This window comes from Halichoeres trimaculatus, unplaced genomic scaffold (genome assembly GCF_033239565.1).
Source record: "Halichoeres trimaculatus isolate MK-OKI-2021-1 unplaced genomic scaffold, fHalTri1.1 fHalTri1_scaffold_15, whole genome shotgun sequence".
NCBI classification, from domain to species: domain Eukaryota; kingdom Metazoa; phylum Chordata; class Actinopteri; order Labriformes; family Labridae; genus Halichoeres; species Halichoeres trimaculatus.
The window spans coordinates 15,993,493-16,013,496 of NW_027437193.1; the positions used below are offsets into that span (position 1 = coordinate 15,993,493).

General features: G+C 41.2%; 1 protein-coding gene across 3 annotated transcripts in view; it reads left to right on the forward strand.

The window, feature by feature from the left end:
* The window catches only part of LOC141804169 (A-type potassium channel modulatory protein DPP6-like), a 138,743-nt gene extending 120,718 nt beyond the window's left edge, over window positions 1-18,025 (forward strand). For all 3 annotated transcript variants that reach the window (XM_074688484.1, XM_074688483.1, XM_074688485.1), the window contains 19 exons: window positions 1,945-2,065; window positions 7,098-7,252; window positions 8,675-8,772; window positions 8,901-9,027; window positions 10,428-10,466; window positions 10,625-10,732; window positions 10,815-10,906; window positions 10,989-11,036; window positions 11,119-11,231; window positions 11,832-11,879; window positions 11,958-12,056; window positions 12,153-12,222; window positions 13,259-13,453; window positions 13,527-13,581; window positions 13,678-13,780; window positions 13,881-13,936; window positions 14,024-14,096; window positions 14,199-14,272; window positions 16,746-18,025. In XM_074688484.1, the coding sequence (XP_074544585.1) occupies window positions 1,945-2,065; window positions 7,098-7,252; window positions 8,675-8,772; window positions 8,901-9,027; window positions 10,428-10,466; window positions 10,625-10,732; window positions 10,815-10,906; window positions 10,989-11,036; window positions 11,119-11,231; window positions 11,832-11,879; window positions 11,958-12,056; window positions 12,153-12,222; window positions 13,259-13,453; window positions 13,527-13,581; window positions 13,678-13,780; window positions 13,881-13,936; window positions 14,024-14,096; window positions 14,199-14,272; window positions 16,746-16,895 (1,824 nt within the window). In that variant the 3' untranslated portion in view covers window positions 16,896-18,025. The remainder of the gene's footprint in view (window positions 1-1,944; window positions 2,066-7,097; window positions 7,253-8,674; window positions 8,773-8,900; window positions 9,028-10,427; window positions 10,467-10,624; window positions 10,733-10,814; window positions 10,907-10,988; window positions 11,037-11,118; window positions 11,232-11,831; window positions 11,880-11,957; window positions 12,057-12,152; window positions 12,223-13,258; window positions 13,454-13,526; window positions 13,582-13,677; window positions 13,781-13,880; window positions 13,937-14,023; window positions 14,097-14,198; window positions 14,273-16,745) is intronic.
* Window positions 18,026-20,004: the final 1,979 nt, after the last annotated feature.

Genomic DNA, 20,004 nt, shown 5'->3' on the forward strand with positions numbered 1-20,004 from the left:
AAAGCAAGTCAAAGTCAAGCCATGCTTCACCCTCGTCAACAAAAAAAGTTGTATCCGTTTAGCGTTTTTAATTTTACTTAGGTTGCGTTTTTCATGGTCCGTGCTACGTCCACTACCGTAGCCACTCAAGATAGCTTCTTCCACTCGCTAAACAACACGCAAAGTCATTTGGGCACTGAACGTGCTGTGATTGGCTGATGTGCCACACTTACTATCCACCCAGAAAAATCCTGATACAAAACAAGTCATCAACATACAGGCTGAGGAAGGGGTTTGAGGCAGACACAGATACTGACACACATGTATAGAGGCACAGAACTGACGATTGAGCATGATTATTCCTGTAATAGTTTAATTTTTTTTTTTACTTTCACTCCTATAAATCAACCACCTGGATATTGTTGGTCAAGTTGAAAGGACTCTGTTAGTAATTATTTTACCACAACCCACAATCTACAATTGATGAGATGTGCAAGTGACTTTTTTTCCTTCTTTTCCTAATACAAAAACATGTTTGCACAGGAGAGTTTTCTGGGTTGTCGGGGGAGTGCAGTGCTCGCTGTGAGAGGAGCACCAGCAGAGCAGCAGAGAATGAAAGAAGCAAAACATTTAGGTGACAATTTGTACTCAATAGTCATGTTATAGTCTTTCCATACACCTCATATGCAACAACCTGCAAAACAGAGAGTATATTCAATATATCCCCCACCTCTACTTGGACGTGTGCAAAACTCTGATACAAATAGAAGCCCTACTATCTGAACTTTATGCTTTGTTCTTTAATGCTTCCACTTTATCTCTCCATCCTTTTAAGCCTTTTGCTTACTTTTTATTTTCTATTAATTAAATACTTTGAAAAGTCATCAGTTAAAAAACTTCACCCTTTGCCATCTTTTTTTTTAACTTCATCCAAGGTTTCAGAGGTCAATTAACAGTAAAGCAAGTTTCTAAGCAGACCATGAGGGCCTGTCATGTGGAGGCTTTATGTCTCCATTTTAATGATGCTTTGGCTAAAGTTGTGGATCCATGTTTTAGAGAAACGTTGCTAAGGTGTAATTGATAAAAGTCTTAATCCTGACAGTTAAATTTTATGCAACACTTTGAAAGCTACCTATGATTTTTTTAATGTCCCGTGGCAGTTTGCAACACCCTTCAACCAGCAGCTTCCCTTTGCTTTTACACAGCCTCGCATTGATCTGTTTTCCTCAGATGTTGATCCCACAATGTAAAACTTTGATTTTCTCAACAGCAGCCATAGATCAGAGCAAAAGGAAGCATCTCTCTCTTCCTTTTTGACTCTTGTTCTGGAGATTTTTTGGCTTAGCTTTAACCAGAGGGGTTTCAATTGACAGTACCACTACAACAACACACAGATTTAGCCTCAGATTCCAATCAATTTGACATTGATCGCCCTCGTACTGGCACTGAGCTTAGCGGGAAAACACTAGCAGATTGACAGAGGGGTTTGGAGTGTCGCACAGTTTTCTGTCAGCAGTGTGTCTTAATTCCTTCAGATGAGGCCTTGGATGCCATTTGGAATCAGCAGTATAACCTGCGGGCCAGAAATCACCTTGGCTCCAGCAGACAGCAAAATATCCAAATAAAGTCAAGAGTGAAAGCACTGCTTGTGCATGACTTTAGAAATTTTTATCTTTTCCCTGTTTCTATGTGAACCTGCAGGGCCTCAGTCAGCTGCACACTGTAATTTGGCTAATTCTGTTAATGCTGTGCTTAGACCTGGCGTTCACTGAGCCTGTATGACCATTCAGGTGTCAATTGGTATGATACTGGATTAAGATAGTCTCCTGATTAAATGCCTCAGATGGTTTTGGGGAAAAGCTCAAACTACTTATGTCTATGTGCAGGTCGAGTTCATTAGAAAGTTGAGATGTGAGGTCATACTGTGATACGTAGAGTGACTTTGTCTATCTTTATTTTCTCTAGATTTTCATCTTTGAAAACAACATCTACTACAGAGCAACAGTGGTGAGCCCAGCTATCCGCCTGGTGGCCACTGGTAAGGAGGGAGTCGTCTTCAATGGCCTCGCTGACTGGCTGTATGAGGGTAAGATAACTACACAAAACACAGAAATGCCTTCCTAAGAGCACCTGACACCAACATGAACTTTGTCAAAACATCAAATACAGATGAGAATTGTCTTTCACATTTGGAGATGACCAAATCAAAAATAGTTTGTCAAATTAGTCAAACTTCCCGGACATGAAACTAAAATAATTAATTCTTTCTCGAACATAATGGCTTTTTAGGGGAATTTTTCAACCAAGGATTAGCGCCCATCCAGCCACTAGAGTATTAGCAGGGTGGGACACTGATGTCAGGCTCACAGTCTGAGTCCTAAATGTGCTGGATTATCTTTATTGCATTGTCATTACATCATCCGCTTGTAGTCTTTCTGTGACCACCTGCTAAAGGGTTTTATTGAGCCCAAAAAAAGAGAGAAGCAGACGTGGACATCATCAAACAGGCAGAGGGGTCTGGCTCACTGTTGTACTTGTGTTGCATTCTTCTTACAGAATAGAGAAAAAAGGTTTGATGATGTGAGTCTACTTCTCTTGTCTACACTCAGACTCTGGGAGCATCTGTGTCAAGATTAGTTGAGCTATTATTATCATGAAGTCAGCGTCTTCAACCTCACAGTGATCTATGGGCATAAAGAAATCCCTTCCATGTTTTTTGTTGAGCAGGTCTGTTGGTGACAGGTTTTGCTTCATTGGTAATAGGGATGTACTCATCCGATCCCGATATCAGGGGCTGACCAGATGCAGCCTCTCAAAGCCAGGTCGGAAATCACTGGGGAAAGGATCGGTCTGAAGTTGATGCCAAGGCGAAACTATGATTTAGTCTATGTAGTATTAAATTTTACAATCGAATAGACATTTCTGTAAGTTCTGAAATTTTAACCAAACAGCTGTTTGAATAAGGGATAGACCGATAATCGGCCCGGCTGATTATCGGGGCTGATATTTGGCATTTTGGGACATATCGGCATCGGACTTTTTTTTTTTTTCGGCCAATTCAAAACTGTGTTGTTTTGGCTCTGATGCTTCTCTGCCCAGAGTTTCTCTGTCTACCTTATGGAAGCCCTAGATGGTCGTTTAAAATCAGTCATGTAAAACCAAACAGAAAATTAATTCAACAGCATAACATGCCTGTAAAAGGCAGCACAAACTCAAATCTGTCCAGTTTTATTGCAGTTACATAGAAATTTTGGAAAACTTTATTTACTGTAAAAAACTTTAGCTTTTCATTTTTTTTCATTTTTCATTTCACTTTATAAAATATGTAGCTAGGCCTGGGAGCTGTTTAATAAACATATGCTTGAAGGTATTTAAATGCAGTAAAGTGTTGGAGTTTATATCGATCAAAAATGTTTACACCAATATTTTCACTTTGAATATCTGCTCCAAATATCAGTAATCGGTCTCCTTGCCTACTAAAAGCCAGGATCAGTATCGGCCCCAAAAAATCAATTTCGGTCTGTCTCTTATTTAAATCAGTAATAGTTTAATACGTAGTTGAAATAAGTGTCAACTTCAGTCGTTCCCTCATTTTTTTGTGTTTTACCCAAAACATTACCAGTCTTAACCCACAGTAGGGCATGCAGGTATGAGATCTGTATCCATACCAGTCGATACCCAAAGCCTGGGTATTGGTTTTTCAAAAATTTTTGATCAGTTCATCCCTAATTGGTGACGCCATCCATAAGATGCATAAATCTAATCCAGGAAAGTTAGCCTAGCTCTGTTTTAGGGGGTGTATACTAGTCCACTTGCGGTTTGGTGCCAGGCAGGTAGTTTTTCAGTTTCTACGGACAGAAACCAAAACAATAACCTGAGAGACTTTAGATCTACAATTCTACTTTATGGTTCATGATTCTATTTGTAAGAGATGTTTGAAGCTTCATCTGTTCAGGGAACACTCAGGATGAATCAGAAGGTCTCAGACCTAGCTCTTAGTGAATGTTTAGCGCTGACTTATGAATGTTGTTGAAAGTTAAACTGTATTGTTGATGTTGATTTTTGATTGTGGTTAGCTGTGGCTACATTATTCTATATGGACAAAAATGCATTTCTTTTGTCACTAGATGGCAGCACCTGTGGTAAAATAACTAAAAGCACTTTGTCGCACTAAATCAGGTTTTCCTCCAGTCTAAATTCTTGCTTATGTTTAAACCCTGTTTGCACTTTTGGTCAGAGGTGTCCACTAACTGTGATTGAATTCATCCAACTGAATATGCTTTTAACCAGTCATATGACACCTGCGTCCCCTCACTGTCACTTCGAGGTGAGCAGGTGTTTGTGCATGGAAATGTGTTGGAAAAGCACAGCTGGCTGTGTCTCAGCGCTCCTCCTCCTCCAGACTTCCCATAGCTTGTCGTTGTGTTCAGGAAATTTAATTAATTCATGTCTTCTGTGCTGCAATCTCTCATGGCAGATGTTCAAAAGCCAGCACACTTGTAATTTAATATGAGACATTTTCTGATTAATGCATATGAGAGACAGACACTCCAATTATATTCCACATGGATATGGCTTTGTTTATAGATGCGCCGCCATGATTGAGACCAATTTTCTCCACTCGGCATTGGTTGATGATTTGGTTTATAGGTCTCTTGTTTGGTAAGTGAAGACCTCTGTCACAGGGATTGTAATAATTATCATTTCTGAGTTATTCGCTGGGTTGGTTTGTATAAATATCTGGTATAATTGAATAAAGTAATTACAAAATGCCAGTTATGATGAGAGAAATTCAGTTTCAGTGCATGATCCGCATCAGGCTCTGCTCTAATCGGTTTTTCATTAATTGGATTACTTCTTTGTTGAAGACACAGAACATGGCATGAGAGAAATAATCCAGTTTCAATGCTGAAGAAAGATTTGTCCTGCTATGTGTTCCCTCTATGTGCCATGGATTTATCAGCGAATAACAGACTGTCTCACAGAAACAGATCATGTAGCTTCCCTGCGTACACTGTGTGCTGTATTGTTCAGGTGAGATTTGTTTGGCTGCTTGTTTAGACGAGGTTCAAGGTGAGGCCGCCTTGTGTCTCTCAGGTATTTAGCGTCTGCTGCTTTGAAACAGCAGCCTTGGATAAATGTGAATGTGTAATTGTGAAGAGTGAATGTCGCCACCACTACACGGTGAGACAGATGTTCTGAAGAAGAAAAAAAGGGGCTCAGATGTTTTTTGGATCCCCACATTTTATTATTCAATGTTACTCTGCTGCGATCAATCATTTCCCTACAAGGTTCAACAGAACTCTTAAAATTCAGCCTCTGAGCCTCTAACAGTTGTGCATTTCAAACAAGTTTGGACTCTTCAACTGTTGTGCTGTTCTGTTGCCATACACACAGTATAGGATTTGATATCGTTTTGCTGAAGTGTATGACTTCTCACAGATAAAGATATTTGATTGCTATTTGATGCTAGAGCAAGGGTGGCCAACCTGCGGCTTGGACGCCCCATGTGGCTCTTCGCCTTTCAGTGTGCGGCTCTTCAATCCATTCATAAATATATATATATATATATATAGTTAAGAGTAGTGGTGTGCCGATTAGTCTAAAATATTGATATACTGATGCAAACGTCGGGATCAGTGTTGATCAAGGTTTGGGTGTACAGATTGATACTTAAGTTTCAGTTTCTCTTCTCTAGTACGAATTGAAACACATTAACATACACAATAAATCTCGCTTTGAAAATTGGAAATGTATTGATTTTCATTTTATGTAATTTTGTTTATGTGTGAGAGGAAGTATGTTTGTAAGACCCTGTGTGTGATATGGCTCTTTGTAGTACCACGGTCATTTTTGTGGCTCTTGGGACTAGTTTTCAGTGAGCAGCGTTTCTAGACCTGGTTCATGTACAGTTCCTTCTGTGCATGAAAGGTTTTAAACTCATATGTGTTATTAAACGGAAAGTGACTTTGAGCCCATGCTGTGATTTATATCACAAAGTCATTGTCATTATTTTTAATCCAGGGCCTGAGAACTGCTGCCATCAATTCTGGTTTTCAGCCTTGTCGTTCAAGGATGTACAGAGGATGCAGCTGTGTGTGTGAGTGTGAACATGTGTCCCTCCCATGTTAATGGAGGTTAGACTGTATGTTTGAGCGTATTTACCTTTGCAGTGACTGTCATTTAGCGGAGGCAATCATCCCAACCACCTTATTGTTCTGGGCTGCTGCTTAAGAAATAAACAGATATCAACAAAGACAGCCTTTCAAATCACCAGGAGTCTTATTAAATGCTCTAACCTTTAAGAAATAACAGGAAGATAAAGGTAATGTGCTGGAGGAGAAGGAGTTGTTTTGTTTGTTATTCTATCTGCACAGTCCTTGAAACTCCTGCGGAGTGACAACAGATGTATTTGGCCTTAGAGTGGGAACTCAATCAAATGTTGAAAATTCAACTCTGATAGCTCCATACAAATCCTGACCCTGCAACGACAGAGCCTCAGCCTGTGCCTTCACAGGCTTTTCATTTTGAATAACAAGATCACAAAGACTTCTTCAAGGCTGAGCTGACCGTTTTTTTTTTTTATCAGTCAACAGTTGTTGATGGAATCATTCTATATGTATGTGTAGAGGAAGTGCTTTTCACAGAGCTCTTCTGCCCCCTGCTGGAGGAAAATCAGTCATTGAGGGAAACAAGGTAAAAATGAAAAAGGAGAGTGAGCAGAGCCTGAAAAAGCCTGTGCACATTTGTCCTACATTACTTTACTCTTCCAAGTCAGAGTAAAATTACAGTACATCTGTGGCAGGATGTCTTGGTTTAACTCAAAACTGTCCTACTCCCGATGGCAGAATTGAACTCTTTATGAGTGATTTAGGCATCATTCTGTACTTTCAGTATCTTGAAAATAAAAAATGTTCTTGGAGTTGTCCATTGGATGTTGCTCATATCAAAACCAACAGACATTTTTATTTTTTCACTGAAAATAAAACAGAAACACTTTCTTGAATTTGACTTTTAAAGTGTCATGTGATGCACCCGTTGCTATTTAGAATTCTTTGAAATTGTCACCCTGTCTGTGGTTTCATGTATGAGTCATGTCTGGCTGTTTTGTTTTCCAGAGGAGATCTTGCAGACCCACATAGCCCACTGGTGGTCCCCAGACGGGCTGCGTCTGGCCTACATGACCATCAATGACACACTGGTGCCCAAGATGGAAGTCCCCTTTTTCACAGGAGCGCCGTACCCTGCTAGTTTGGAGTATCATTATCCAAAGGTACATCTGCAGACACATGATATGGTGAAGTGATGACACAGTGTAGAGCTTGTAGTGTAGTTTTTGGCCACATGGGGTAATCCCCTGCTGTTGACAGTCTGCTCATAGGACAGCAGTTTTTGACCGGAGCATTTAGCAGCCAAATAATCTGATGGGTGGAGACCAAAAGTGGAGCTTAAAGGAGGAGGAATAACTTTGAATAGCTTCAGGTGCCACATGGACACAGCTATCCAAATAAATGATCTCATTGCTCTTAAAACTGTAAATGTGTAGCCTCAGTCTGTATTCCATGTTTAAGCATTTAGTTGTCATAAAGTTCATGATCAGGTATCTTAACTTATTGAAAATACAGTTGATTGTTTGCTCTTGCAGTTTCAAAAACTTCTTGAACAATAAAAATGACTAAAAAAATAACACGACTATAAAAGATATTCATTTGTTTCACAGTTGAAGGGGCTGTGAGGAGTTTGAAAGTAATCTTGAAAGAAGCTTCCTTCTGGATATATATACCTGATCATAATCCACACATCAAAATGAGACTATCAGCGCCATTATTGCTGGTTACAGGTTATTTTTAACTGCTACTTCTCAGCTTCCAGTTCGGGTCGACCTGGACCAGATTGATTTACGACATGTCTAGGTCTCTATAACAACACCAGCTGGCAGAGGAAGATAAAACACAGAGATCTGTGTTTTTCTCTACTGAAAACGACTTCTTTGATTAATTTTGCCGCGATGGTGGACACCAAAGCCTAACTGTCCAACAGAAGAAGGACAGAAGAGCAGAAGAAAGCTAAACAGGAGAATGATACAGCCCGAGCTAACGGCTAATTAGCCTTTAGCTCAGGCTATATTGCGTTGTATCCAGTAAAAAGTTGTCTTGAACAAAGAAAAATTTCTTTAGATACGATCTCAATTTAATTCCAAAACAAACACACGCCTCGCTTAAAGTAATAAACAACAGTGTGTGGAGACTCCAGGCCACTAGGTGGCAAGGGAGTGCAATTAAAACAGATCCCCCTAACCCTAACCTTAACCCTAGCATCTTTAACTACCATGAAGACTATGACTGCTGAATGTAGTCTTTTGAATCCAGATTTTCGGAGTCATAAAAAATAGCAGAACATTGTGAATTATATCCAGATAGCGTTCAGTCTTTCAGATGTGCTTGGGTAACTCTCATTCACTGAAATTACTCCAGAGTATTAACATGTAGCTACACAAGGATCTACTTGAAGAGTGCACACACAAAAATTTGTTGTTTTGAATAAAAAGGTAGATTCTTAAGTGCTGGGTTCACATCTTGTTGCTGCTGCTCCCTTGTGGCCGATCGATTACTTTGATTACACCTGAAAGACAACACGTCACTGTCTCAAACTGAAATCCAGTCTCACCTATCATATTTCCTGTTGGCCCACACAGGCCGGGGAGGAAAACCCTGTGGTGCACCTGTCAGTGGTGAGTCTGAACGGTCCTCTGCACACTGTGGTGATGAAGAAACCTGATGACCCGCGGATAGGGTGAGTGACAGCCACAGTGTGACTTATAATGTATGAAGTCCCAAAAGTGGCCCTGGAGCATTTTCTTAAGGCGATGGAGACGAGAGCCGTCAGCGGTGATGATGTATTCTCACTCTCTTGTTTCCCAGGAGGGAATATTATATCACCATGGTGAAGTGGGCCACCAGCACCAAACTGGCTGTCAACTGGCTGAACAGAGCTCAGAACAACTCCATCCTGACTCTGTGTGAGGCAACGACGGGAGTATGTGTTAAGGTGAAACGAATGTTGTGAAAGTTTTTCTCACTGTCAACAAATCCTCCAAAAAGAGCAATAACAGTCTGATACTGAAACACACCAAGACGATGTTTTAAGCCTGAAATACACCAGATACGTCCGCAGTGCAACTTTGTTGCGCTGCATCTTGACTGCGTTTGCCAACTTACACAGGCTGCGTGTTCAGTCCGACAAGCTGCATGACTGACAGACAGCTGGAGTCACGGACTGAGGAGTTCCCGTGCTTCCCACTCCATTGAGAAGTCCCTCTTGAATCATGTTGGGCTGTAAAACCTCAAACCTGTTGACTCCTGATCTGGCTCCACCATAGACTGTGTATAGAGTGGACAGCATGGTTCCGCCATTTATCATTGTACGGTTTTGAAGCCAAAAAACCCCCATCACAGGCGCCACCATTGTAGCAGTTAGCAGCCAGAGTCTGCGCAGTAGCGACGATGAGAGATTCTGGGAGAGCCTGAGTGGAGCTGGGTGACAAAAATAATAATTTTGTTTTTTCTTTCTCTCATCACTTCTTGACACAACTTCCCAACATATTTTACGATCCCCGAAAAAAATACATGGGAACGGCAGCTGTCAATCATCGATAAACGTTACGTAAAACCTTGTTCAACCTCGTATAACTAATGAAAACGAAACTTTTCAGAAAAAAAGAGGACTTTAATACAAGACAGCCAAATAATATCTTCAAATCACCACAACAATCTGACGTGAGAAACATTTCTATGAGGTGTAATAATTTTTTAAAGTTTGACCACAGCCTATCTGGAATGGCTGGAAAGCCCGATTTTTTAACCTATACTGCAGCCAGCCACCAGGGGGAGCAGTTTTTGTGGAGACCTCACTTCGAGCCGAGCAAGCGGACGTTCATTTTTTTACAGTCTATGGGCTCCACTCATTATGTCTGTTTATAATCCTAGTCAAGCTAAATACAAACTGATCTTGACACAATCTGTCTTATTTCAAAAGCCACTGGGTGTTTTAAGGTAGTTTCCGGGTATAACTTCCTGTCCCACTCGATCTTTGCTACGCTGAATATATGCACCACAGCTCTGTGTCTGTCAAAGATAGGACGGCTGTGTTTTACCAGCCACGCAGACGCACTGCAACAGAACAGATCCAGTGTGAGTTGACACATCGATTTGAATAAAACCTATTTGATCAGTTTGCCTTCACAGAATGGAGATGCACTGCAGACACATCTGTTGTATTTTAGCCGTTAGAGCATGTTATTTGTTGACAAAAACGGACCCATTAAATATTCTGCTGCTGCAGATTAATCTATAACTCCCTAAAAGAAATCATCTTTACATTTATTTAAGTTTGCCACTTTTTCTAAATATATACACACTGAAAACTTTTTTCTGTCGGATCGTTTTCAGAAACATGAAGATGAGAGCGAGAGCTGGTTACACAGACAGGTACACAACCAACAACACTTCTTCCCTCATTGTGAAGTGATTTTGATCTCTTGTGTCTGAATTTAGATGTGTAGAAACAGGAAATCTGAAAGCCTCTGCAGGCACATTTAGGGAAGCAATTTGATATGTACGAGCAGATGTTTGTGTCCCCTCCACAGAACGAAGCACCGCTCTTCTCCCAGGATGGACACAAGTTTTTCTTCACCAGAGCGATCCCTCAGGGAGGGAGGGGGAAGTTTTTCCACATCTCCATGTCGACATCTTTGGTGAGTGATTGCAGAATTGCGCCTGTGATGTTAACGTTGATGTTTTTGTCACAGAGTGTTTGATCCTTCGCTTATTTTCCAGCCCAACACAAGCACAGACATCCTTCAGTCCCTGACCTCTGGAGACTGGGACGTCACCAAAATCCTGGCCTACAACCATGAAAGGAACCTCATGTGAGACATTTAAATGCTCTCATTCACAAACATTTGAACCGTGTTAACACTGCTGAGTGATTCATTAAAATTGTTTTTACAGATACTTTCTGAGCACAGAGGATGACCCTAAACGCCGGCACTTGTACAGGTAGGATTTAACCACTCTTTTTAAGCTCTTCTGTTTTTTTTTTCCTCCTCTACAATGATACTCACTGAGCACTATCCCACAGTGCCGACACAATCCCTCCATTCAACCGCTGCTGCCTGTCTTGTGAGTTTGTTTGCGGCTACGTGGATGTCTCATTCAGCCACAACATGCACTATTTCCTACTCGACTGCAAAGGTGAGTATCCTTGACCTCTCATTTCAGCTGAGGCTCTTTTTTCAGAGTGTTTAACATCCCGGTGAATGAGGATGTTCTGGCGGGAGGCAGAGGGTCATGCTCTGTTAAAAAAGAGTACAGCTTTGTCAGGCTCAGGGCTCATAACGAAGCAGAAATCAAAGAAAAGTCTGCTCCCAGTGTTAAACTATTTCTGTGTTAAGCGTCCTGTTGTGTTTCTGGCGAGGTATTCTTCGTCTCCTCAGAGACTCTCTGACATTGTTATTGTGGTTTCTATGGAAGCTGATTTGTTTAGGGGATACCTCCAGAGAGGATAAGTGCCGGTGGCTTTCTTCATTAATTGGATCTTTGGAGAGTAGTCCATTGTGAAATAATAAGCTCTTTCCTCATGGGATGGAGCTAGATTATTAACTGCAGAGCTGGCTGAGGGACTGTTTCTGAAGGCTGTTTAAGATGAGACACAATGATATGGAGAAAAGGATCCAGTTTCTGCGGCTTGATAAACATAAGATGGAGCTATCTGAACCATGTAACATGCCAAATGTTGCTTATCAAATTCACATCTGTTGTTGCTCTCCTGCTGACTGATTTTGTCCTCCACAGGTCCGAATGTACCAAGTGTGGCTGTCTATAAAACCAAAGACAGGCAGAGTAAGTGTTGTCTGATTCCTCTTTCCATAGCCAACATGTCTTAAGTAAGAAGCTGTAACACCTGTTTCACCTCTACAGAGATGTTTGACGTGGAGACCAATGACCGAGTTAACATCACCTACAACAACATGCAGATGCCCAAAGTGGAGAACAAGACCATCGTCATTGACGACTACAGTATGTGTCAGTGTTTGATTAGCACGCTCATTAAAATCTGTGGAACAGCCTGTGCACATCATAACAGTCACATTAACGATGTTTTATCTGCTGCAGCTCTGACCATGGAGATCCTGAAGCCAGCTGGGTTCATAGACACAGCACATTACCCCTTACTGCTGCTGGTGTGAGTAGAAATACATCAGCTTTAATCAATTAATGCTTAAAAGAAGCTGCTACAGTTACTCTGATTATAATGTAAAAGAACAGGACAGGGAGTTGATCTGCCTCCTCTCTTAGTTTGTGAGACTCTTAGGTATTACTTTAAACAGTTTTAAAGAAAAAAGTCATGTAATTCCTCTGCTTCTATTTAAAGGACCGCACAGACTACTGAAAGCTTAAAATCACTTCTTAAAACACACCTTTTTGCATTAGCGTTAAAGTACAGCTGAGCACGACATCCAACTTTTTATTTTGGTTCTATTTATTGTGGGGGTTTTTTGTACTTATCTGCTGCTTTAGATTATTTTTTTTATTAACTATTTATTTTCAGTGATTGTGTTTTTATTCATTGTGTTTTTATTACCTCCGCCAAAGAGGTTATGTTTTTGGGAGAGTTTGTCTGTTTGTCTGTCTGTGAACAACATAACTCAAAAAGTAACAAACGGATCTTGATGAATTTTTCAGGAAATGTTAAAAATGAGATAAGGAAGAAGTTATTAAATTTTGGCGGCGATCCAGATCACTGTCTGGATCCCGGCTATTTTTAAAGGATTCTTTATCATGGTTAGATAGGGCTGTTTTTACCATATGTGTATATAACTCCACGATAAATGGTTGGATTGCTTTGCAAAACACTATAAGACAAGGCCACTATAATTTCTGACAGACGTAAAAGTACGATCCAGATCCCGGCAATATTCTGGACTAAGATCCTGAATATGAAATATGTACTGGGTCACCATTATTTTCAACACTGTCAGGTAACAAATTATTGTACAAATCTGCAGCTAACACCAAATTGTAGCAGACAGTCTACTAATAGGGAGTATAACATTAAAGTAGGACTAAAGTGCTGGTGACAATCACAAAATGCTTGGCGGAGGTCTGAGTGCTTTTCTGTTTTTAAACTCGTACAGCACTTTGGTCAACTGTGGTTGTTTTAAAACTTGCTATATAAATAAAGTTTGACTTGACTTTGTTTTTGTCTGTGGTTTCCTCAGGGACGGCACACCCGGTGGACAGATGGTGTCAGAGCAGTTTCAGGTGGACTGGGCCACAGTCCTGGTCAGCAGCTTCAGCACCATCGTCATCCGTTTCGACGGCCACGGCAGCGGCTTCCAGGGAACCAACTTCCTCCATAAAGTCAGGAGGAAACTGGGCAAACTGGAGGAGAGGGACCAGCTCATGGCTCTCAGGTAAACCTCTGCTTTAACCATCAAAGAGCAGCCTTTGCTCCAACACAGGTTTTAACCTCCTGTTCCTTTTCAGGTTGATCTCTAAAGAGCCGTATGTTGATAAAACTCGGATGGGAGTTTACGGAAAGGTAAGAAGAGCTCAAAAGGAGGGTTCCTGTGATTTAAATTTCACATCTTTTTTCTTCACATATAGCTGATCTCTCCGTCCCCTTCCTCTTGTTCAGGCTTACGGAGGATATTTAGCTACAATGCTGCTGAGCTCTTCAGAGTTTGATGAGCTCAAATGCGGCACAGCGGTTTCTCCTATCACAGATTTTGAGCTCTATGGTAAAACTTTACAGATAATATTTCATAAAAAGATTTCAGGGACCATCACCTGAGGGGGGAATGATGTTTCTAATTCTGCTCTCTCTCTCTGAAACTGCAGCGTCCGCGTTTTCAGAACGCTACCTCGGCTCCAGGACAGATTCCAGAGTATATACGGTAAGGCTAAAGTGTTTCAGTCCAGAAATCCACATTTGTCACCAGCATGTAAAAAAATAAATACAAAGATGTTTCTTTTTCTTTCAGATGGCAAATTTAGCACACAGAGCGGGTCAGCTCACGCAGAAGCAGTATTTAATAATTCATCCAACAGCTGACGGTAACAGACACATTTATCTCTACATGTTCTTATAGTTTCTATCAGATGCTGAAGCATTGATCACTTCGCTGATGTCTCATCCTGTGTTCTCTCCTACCACAGAAAAGGTTCACTTCCAGCACTCAGCCAAATTCATCAACCATTTAATCAGCGAGAAAGCCAATTACACTCTACAGGTGAGCAAATGTTGCTAAATATAACCCACGCCTGCTGCGTTTAATATTGCACTCCTCAGTTCACCTCAGTAATTCAGAAACATCAAGTCCTTTAGTGTCAGTGGAGCTTTGTGTCTCTTGACTCCTGAGAAGAGACAAACTGAGTCTAGATCAGATGAATGTGAACGAAATCCAAAGATCAAACTTTCTGGAAATTTCTCAGTAAATAAAACAGTTTTCAAGATACACACTAGATAAATATGCCTCAGGCTGCTGAAGTCTTAAATTAGCTCTGGCTTAAGGTAAAAAAAGTGGGCTTTGTGTGTGAGGCCATTCTGAATACAACAAACAAACAAAACTGTGTGAGTTAAGTTTAAAAATAATGTCACAGAGACAGATCTCAAGAACTAAAGCACTGGCATTTCAGATTTACTTCTTTGCTTTAAGACTTTAAAGTTTTTTTTAGGACTTTGTGCCTATGCTGAGGTAAAAGTAAGGTTGAGCAGAGAACCCTGGGCTAAATAACAGCTGTATGATAGAATAAGAAGCAAACAGCTGGTGGAATGAGATTTTTTTCATCAACTATTATTTATGAGGTCAAAAATGCGCAACAGCTGCTTGTTCTGATGTCAAATGAAGAGTACGCTTACATCATGTTTGGGGTCATCTCCACTCTACTTGTTATGTATGAACTCAAATTACCTTAAAACCGCTAAAGTTGCTTTTTACAACAAAACACATTTTAAGGCAATCTGAATTTTCAGTTCTGTGGCAATGTGAAAACCCAGTGGTCAAAGAATAAACAAAGAAGAAAGAAGTCAAAGCTGCAATGAGTGATAAACTAGCCCGCGCCTCTGTACTAGGGATAGACTGATAATCAGCAGGGCCAATTATCGGGGCCCATATTTGGCATTTTGGGGTAAATCGGCATCAGCCTTTTTTTAATCCGACTGCCGATATATAAACAATTAGATTGTACTGTGGATGGGACAGTGCTGGGTACTGAGAAGTGACTGCAGACAGCTGCATCAGAGCCAAAACAACGCAGTTTGGAATTGGTTTTAAATCGGCCGTTGCCATGGCTCAGGAAACAGCCAATCAGCAGTGAAAGCTGTGCGCATGCAGCGCTGTCTCTCTCTCACACTCAATACATTTTTCTACCTCTTAAAAATGCTAAGAAATCTTTTAAACTGCAGATATTCAGGAGCTGCTTGTTGATGCTTCTCTGCGCAGAATTTCTCCTGGTCTACCCCTATGGAAGCCCCAGAGGGTCAAAACATTTAAAATCAGTCATACCAACCAAACCAAACAGAAAAATAATTCAACTGCTTTACATGCCTTTAAAACACAGCACAAACTCAATTCTGTCCAGTTTTATTGCTTTTACATTAAAATTTTGGAAAACTTTATTTGCTGTAGAAAACTTTAGCGGTTTATTTTTTTAAGTTTTCATTTAACTTTATAAAACATGCTGCTGAGCCTGGGAGCTGTTTAATAAACATATGCTTGAAGACATTTGAATGCAGTTAAGTGTTGAATTGTAATGATCAAAAATTTTGCACCAATATTTTCACTTTGACTGCAAATTAATATTAACTTCAATTATCGGTTATCGGCCTCCTTGACTACTAATAATCGGTATCTGTATAGGTCCTAAAAAGTCCATTTCGGTCTATCTCAATCATGGGTAAACTTACAGTAAGCTGCAGTACTGCTATTGACCACTAGAAATGGCCATAACTTCTCTATCAAACTCATTCAGTAAGGCATACGACTTCCTGTTGATACAAGGGGGCGCTATAGTTTAAGGTGATAAAAACCGCATTGGTGGACTCAGGGTGTGACACTTAACATGTGTGTGTGTGTGAGTATGTGGGTTTTGGTCCAGATCCAACACTGAACTTGAGATTTCCTAAGGTTTAAATGAAGCTGATTTATTTGTCAACTTTGGCCGTCATTTGTGGTAACGCCCCATTGAGGTATGAACAATCATTTATTAGCTTTTCATTGTCAATGTGTCTGGTACATGGATTAAATTTGAAGATGATCCAAAGAATAAAAAAAAATACTGTGGGTGGAGTTTGTTTAAATACTTACCCTTTAAATTATCAAAACCCGACAGTTAACTCAAAGTTCTGGGCTTCCTCTTCAGGTTTCACCATATCGACAAGAGACCTTTTTGAATATCTTGTCACGATAGTTACACAAAAAAATCAGGCACATAGGTTAGACTGGATGTATGGGCTGATTTTCGATGTCTAGGGGGCGCTGTGGAGCCCTATCTGCATTGAAAAAACTGGAAGCATAAAATTTCACCCATGGCTGAATTTTGGTGGCTCTTGGACCATATTGAAGGGACTTGATCCTGGTTTGAAGGAGCTAAAGAAATAATCCATAGCGTTCTAAGAGGTCTTTGCTGACCCTGCAGTTGGCCTTGAGCCTTAATAAATATGTTGAGGAGGTCTCTTTATATCTGCTCTTCTGTGTCACACAGATCTACCCTGATGAGGGACACTTCCTGCACAGTGAGGGCACCCAGCAGCACCTCAGTCAGTCTCTGGTCAACTTCTTTGTGGAGTGTTTCCGAGTACCCGACAAGAAGTCAAGCAGTGAGGAAGATGACGAGGATGAGGAGGGGAGTTAGACACGCCCCACTGATCAGCCAGATACTACAGCACAATATGCAACAGAAACTTACATACCCAATCAAACAACCACACCTGCTGTCCAATCAGATTTGAGCTTCACTCTGTGGTGCAGCACCTGCATGTGCAAAGGAGCCTCAGAGGTCTCCATCCCCTCTCCTCTCCTCTCTCGTCTCCTCCTCTCCTCGTGCTGGCTGCTGGTCAGGAGGATGAAACTAACATCAGATGTGAACAGTCATGTCTCTGCTACTGGAATTTATGGACTAGTGCTCCCTCTGGTGGACAAATGGAGGCTCGGCGTGACGTCCACTGAGCAACGCGTCTCCATTCCACCCAGGCACATTAATCGAGCGCTTTGCAGCACAAAATGCCCCTCCTGAGATCAGATCATTATGTTGAGAGTTAACCCACAAAAGGCTTCTGATAAACCAGCCGCCAATTTACAGATTATTGTTAATTAGTACGATTCCTGCTACTCGTTTCTCTGAATTTCTCTGTTTTGTGTTGTGTATATGAGTGGATGACATCCCTGGATGCATCAGTCCTCCTTTGCTTTGTGAAACTTGGGCACAATGTTAAAGTTGTGTTGTCCTCCAGAAAACAAGGTGTCAATGTCACATTTCCCTCATGTTTCTGAATCAGTTGTTTCTTCAGTCACTGTGCCTTACTGCAGATGAAATGTTCATGTTTGGAGCCCACACGTCAGTGAAAGTGAACACATGAGAAATGGCCTCGTTAACTCAGATCCAGATTACAGATTATGGTTTAATTTGTCTTGGGTGACAGAAAATAACAGAGGGGGAGGTTTAAATCTCAAACTATGGCACATGAAGAAGTGACCATGAATGAATTGTGTCTGTATGAATTGTTCACCTATTTGAAAGATGATGAACCACTGCTGGAAGTGTTTAAAGTGTTTGGTTTGCAGTTACTTTTTGGAGCTGACATACTGGTGAGTTGTTTGTGCTGATTTCTTAACGTTTTTTTTTTTTTAACTGTGTGTTAAATGGCTTGACTCTCTCCCCATGTCTCTTCTGTTATTTCTGTCAGTGGTTTGTAGTCAGCAGATGTACAAAGTGTATAAATCTTATATTGTTTAAGTCTTTATGTTGTATGTGGAACTTGTATATAAAGCATTTTGAAATGTAGCTTGAGTTGTCTTGCTGTCATTTTTAAGAAGATGACGAATGCTGCAGCTGTTATGTTCTCTCATCCAGTACGCCCTCAACATGGTCAAAAAATTACTTTCATAAATGACCTTCATATGAAAATGAGCCACCACAGAAACCACCACACTTTCCCTCGTCACTGAGAGCAGCGCCAGAAGCTCCGAGTGAATAATGTTTAGAAAACAGCAAAGCTTGTTTACCGTAACATTACAGGCTAAAACAACAGGCTGACAGGCCCTCTGTTGTACCTGCCGAATTGGAAAAGCAGTCGACAGGGTTAGGGTTAGGGTTACTGTTAGGGTTAGGGTTAGGGTTACAGTTAGGGTTAGGGTTAGGGTTAGGGTTAGGGTTAGGGTTACTGTTAGGGTTAGGGTTACAGTTAGGGTTAGGGTTACAGTTAGGGTTAGGGTTACTGTTAGCGTTAGGGTTACAGTTAAGGTTAGGGTTAGGGTTAGGGTGACTGTTAGGGTTAGGGTTACTGTTAGGGTTAGGGTTAGGGTGACTGTTCGATAAGGGTTACTGTTAGGGTTAGGGTTAGGGTTACTGTTAGGGTTAGGGTAACAGTTAGGGTTAGGGTTACTGTTAGGGTTAGGGTTACTGTTAGGGTTAGGGTTACTGTTAGGGTTAGGGTTACTGTTAGGGTAAGGGTAACAGTTAGGGTTAGGGTTACTGTTAGGGTTAGGGTTACTGTTAGGGTTAGGGTTAGGGTTACTGTTAGGGTTAGGGTTACAGTTAGGGTTAGGGTTACTGTTAGGGTTCGGGTTAGGGTTACAGTTAGGGTTAGGGTTAGGGTTAGGGTTACTGTTAGGGTTAGGGTTACAGTTAGGGTTGGGGTAACTGTTAGGGTTAGGGTTAGATTTAGGGTTACTGTTAGTGTAAGGGTTAGGGTTAGGGTTACAGTTAGAATTAGGGTTAGGGTTACTGTTAGGGTTAGGGTTATGGTTAGTGTTAGGGTTACTGTTAGGGTTAGGGTTAGGGTTAGGGTTACGGTTTGGGTTACTGTTAGGGTTAGGGTTAGGGTTACTGTTAGGGTTAGGGTTACTGTTAGGGTTAAGGTTAGGGTTACTGTTAGGGTTAGGGTTACAGTTAGGGTTAGGGTTACTGTTAGGGTTAGGGTTAGGGTTACAGTTAGGGTTAGGGTTACAGTTAGGGTTAGGGTTACAGTTAGGGTTAGGGTAACTGTTAGGGTTAGGGTTACTGTTACAGTTAGGGTTAGGGTTAGGGTAACAGTTAGGGTTAGGGTTACAGTTAGGGTTAGGGTAACTGTTAGGGTTAGGGTTACAGTTAGGGTTAGGGTTAGGGTTACTGTTAGGGTTGGGGTTAGGGTTAGTGTTAGGGTTACTGTTAGGGTTAGGGTTAGGGTTTGGGTTACTGTTAGGGTTACGGTTGGGGTTAGGGTTAGGGTTACTGTTAGGGTTAGGGTAAGGGTTAGGGTTACTGTTAGGCTTAGGGTTTGGGTTACAGGTAGGGTTAGGGTTACAGTTAGGGTTAGGGTTAGGGTTAGGGTTGGGGTTACTGTTAGGGTTAGGGTTACTGTTAGGGTTAGGGTTACTGTTAGGGTTCGGGTTAGGGTTACAGTTAGGGTTAGGGTTAGGGTTAGGGTTACTGTTAGGCTTAGGGTTAGGGTTACTGTTAGGGTTAGGGTTACTGTTAGGGTTAGGGTTAGGGTTAGGGTTAGGGTTTGGGTTACTGTTAGGGTTACGGTTAAGGTTAGGGTTAGGGTTATGGTTAGGGTTACAGTTAGGGTTAGGGTTACAGTTAGGGTTAGGGTTAGGGTTAGGGTTACAGTTGGGGTTAGGGTTAGGGTTACTGTTAGGGTTAGGGTTACAGTTCGGGTTAGGGTTAGGGTAAGGGTTACAGTTAGGGTTAGGGTTACTGTTAGGGTTAGGGTTACTGTTAGGGTTAGGGTTAGATTTAGGGTTACTGTTAGGGTTAGGGT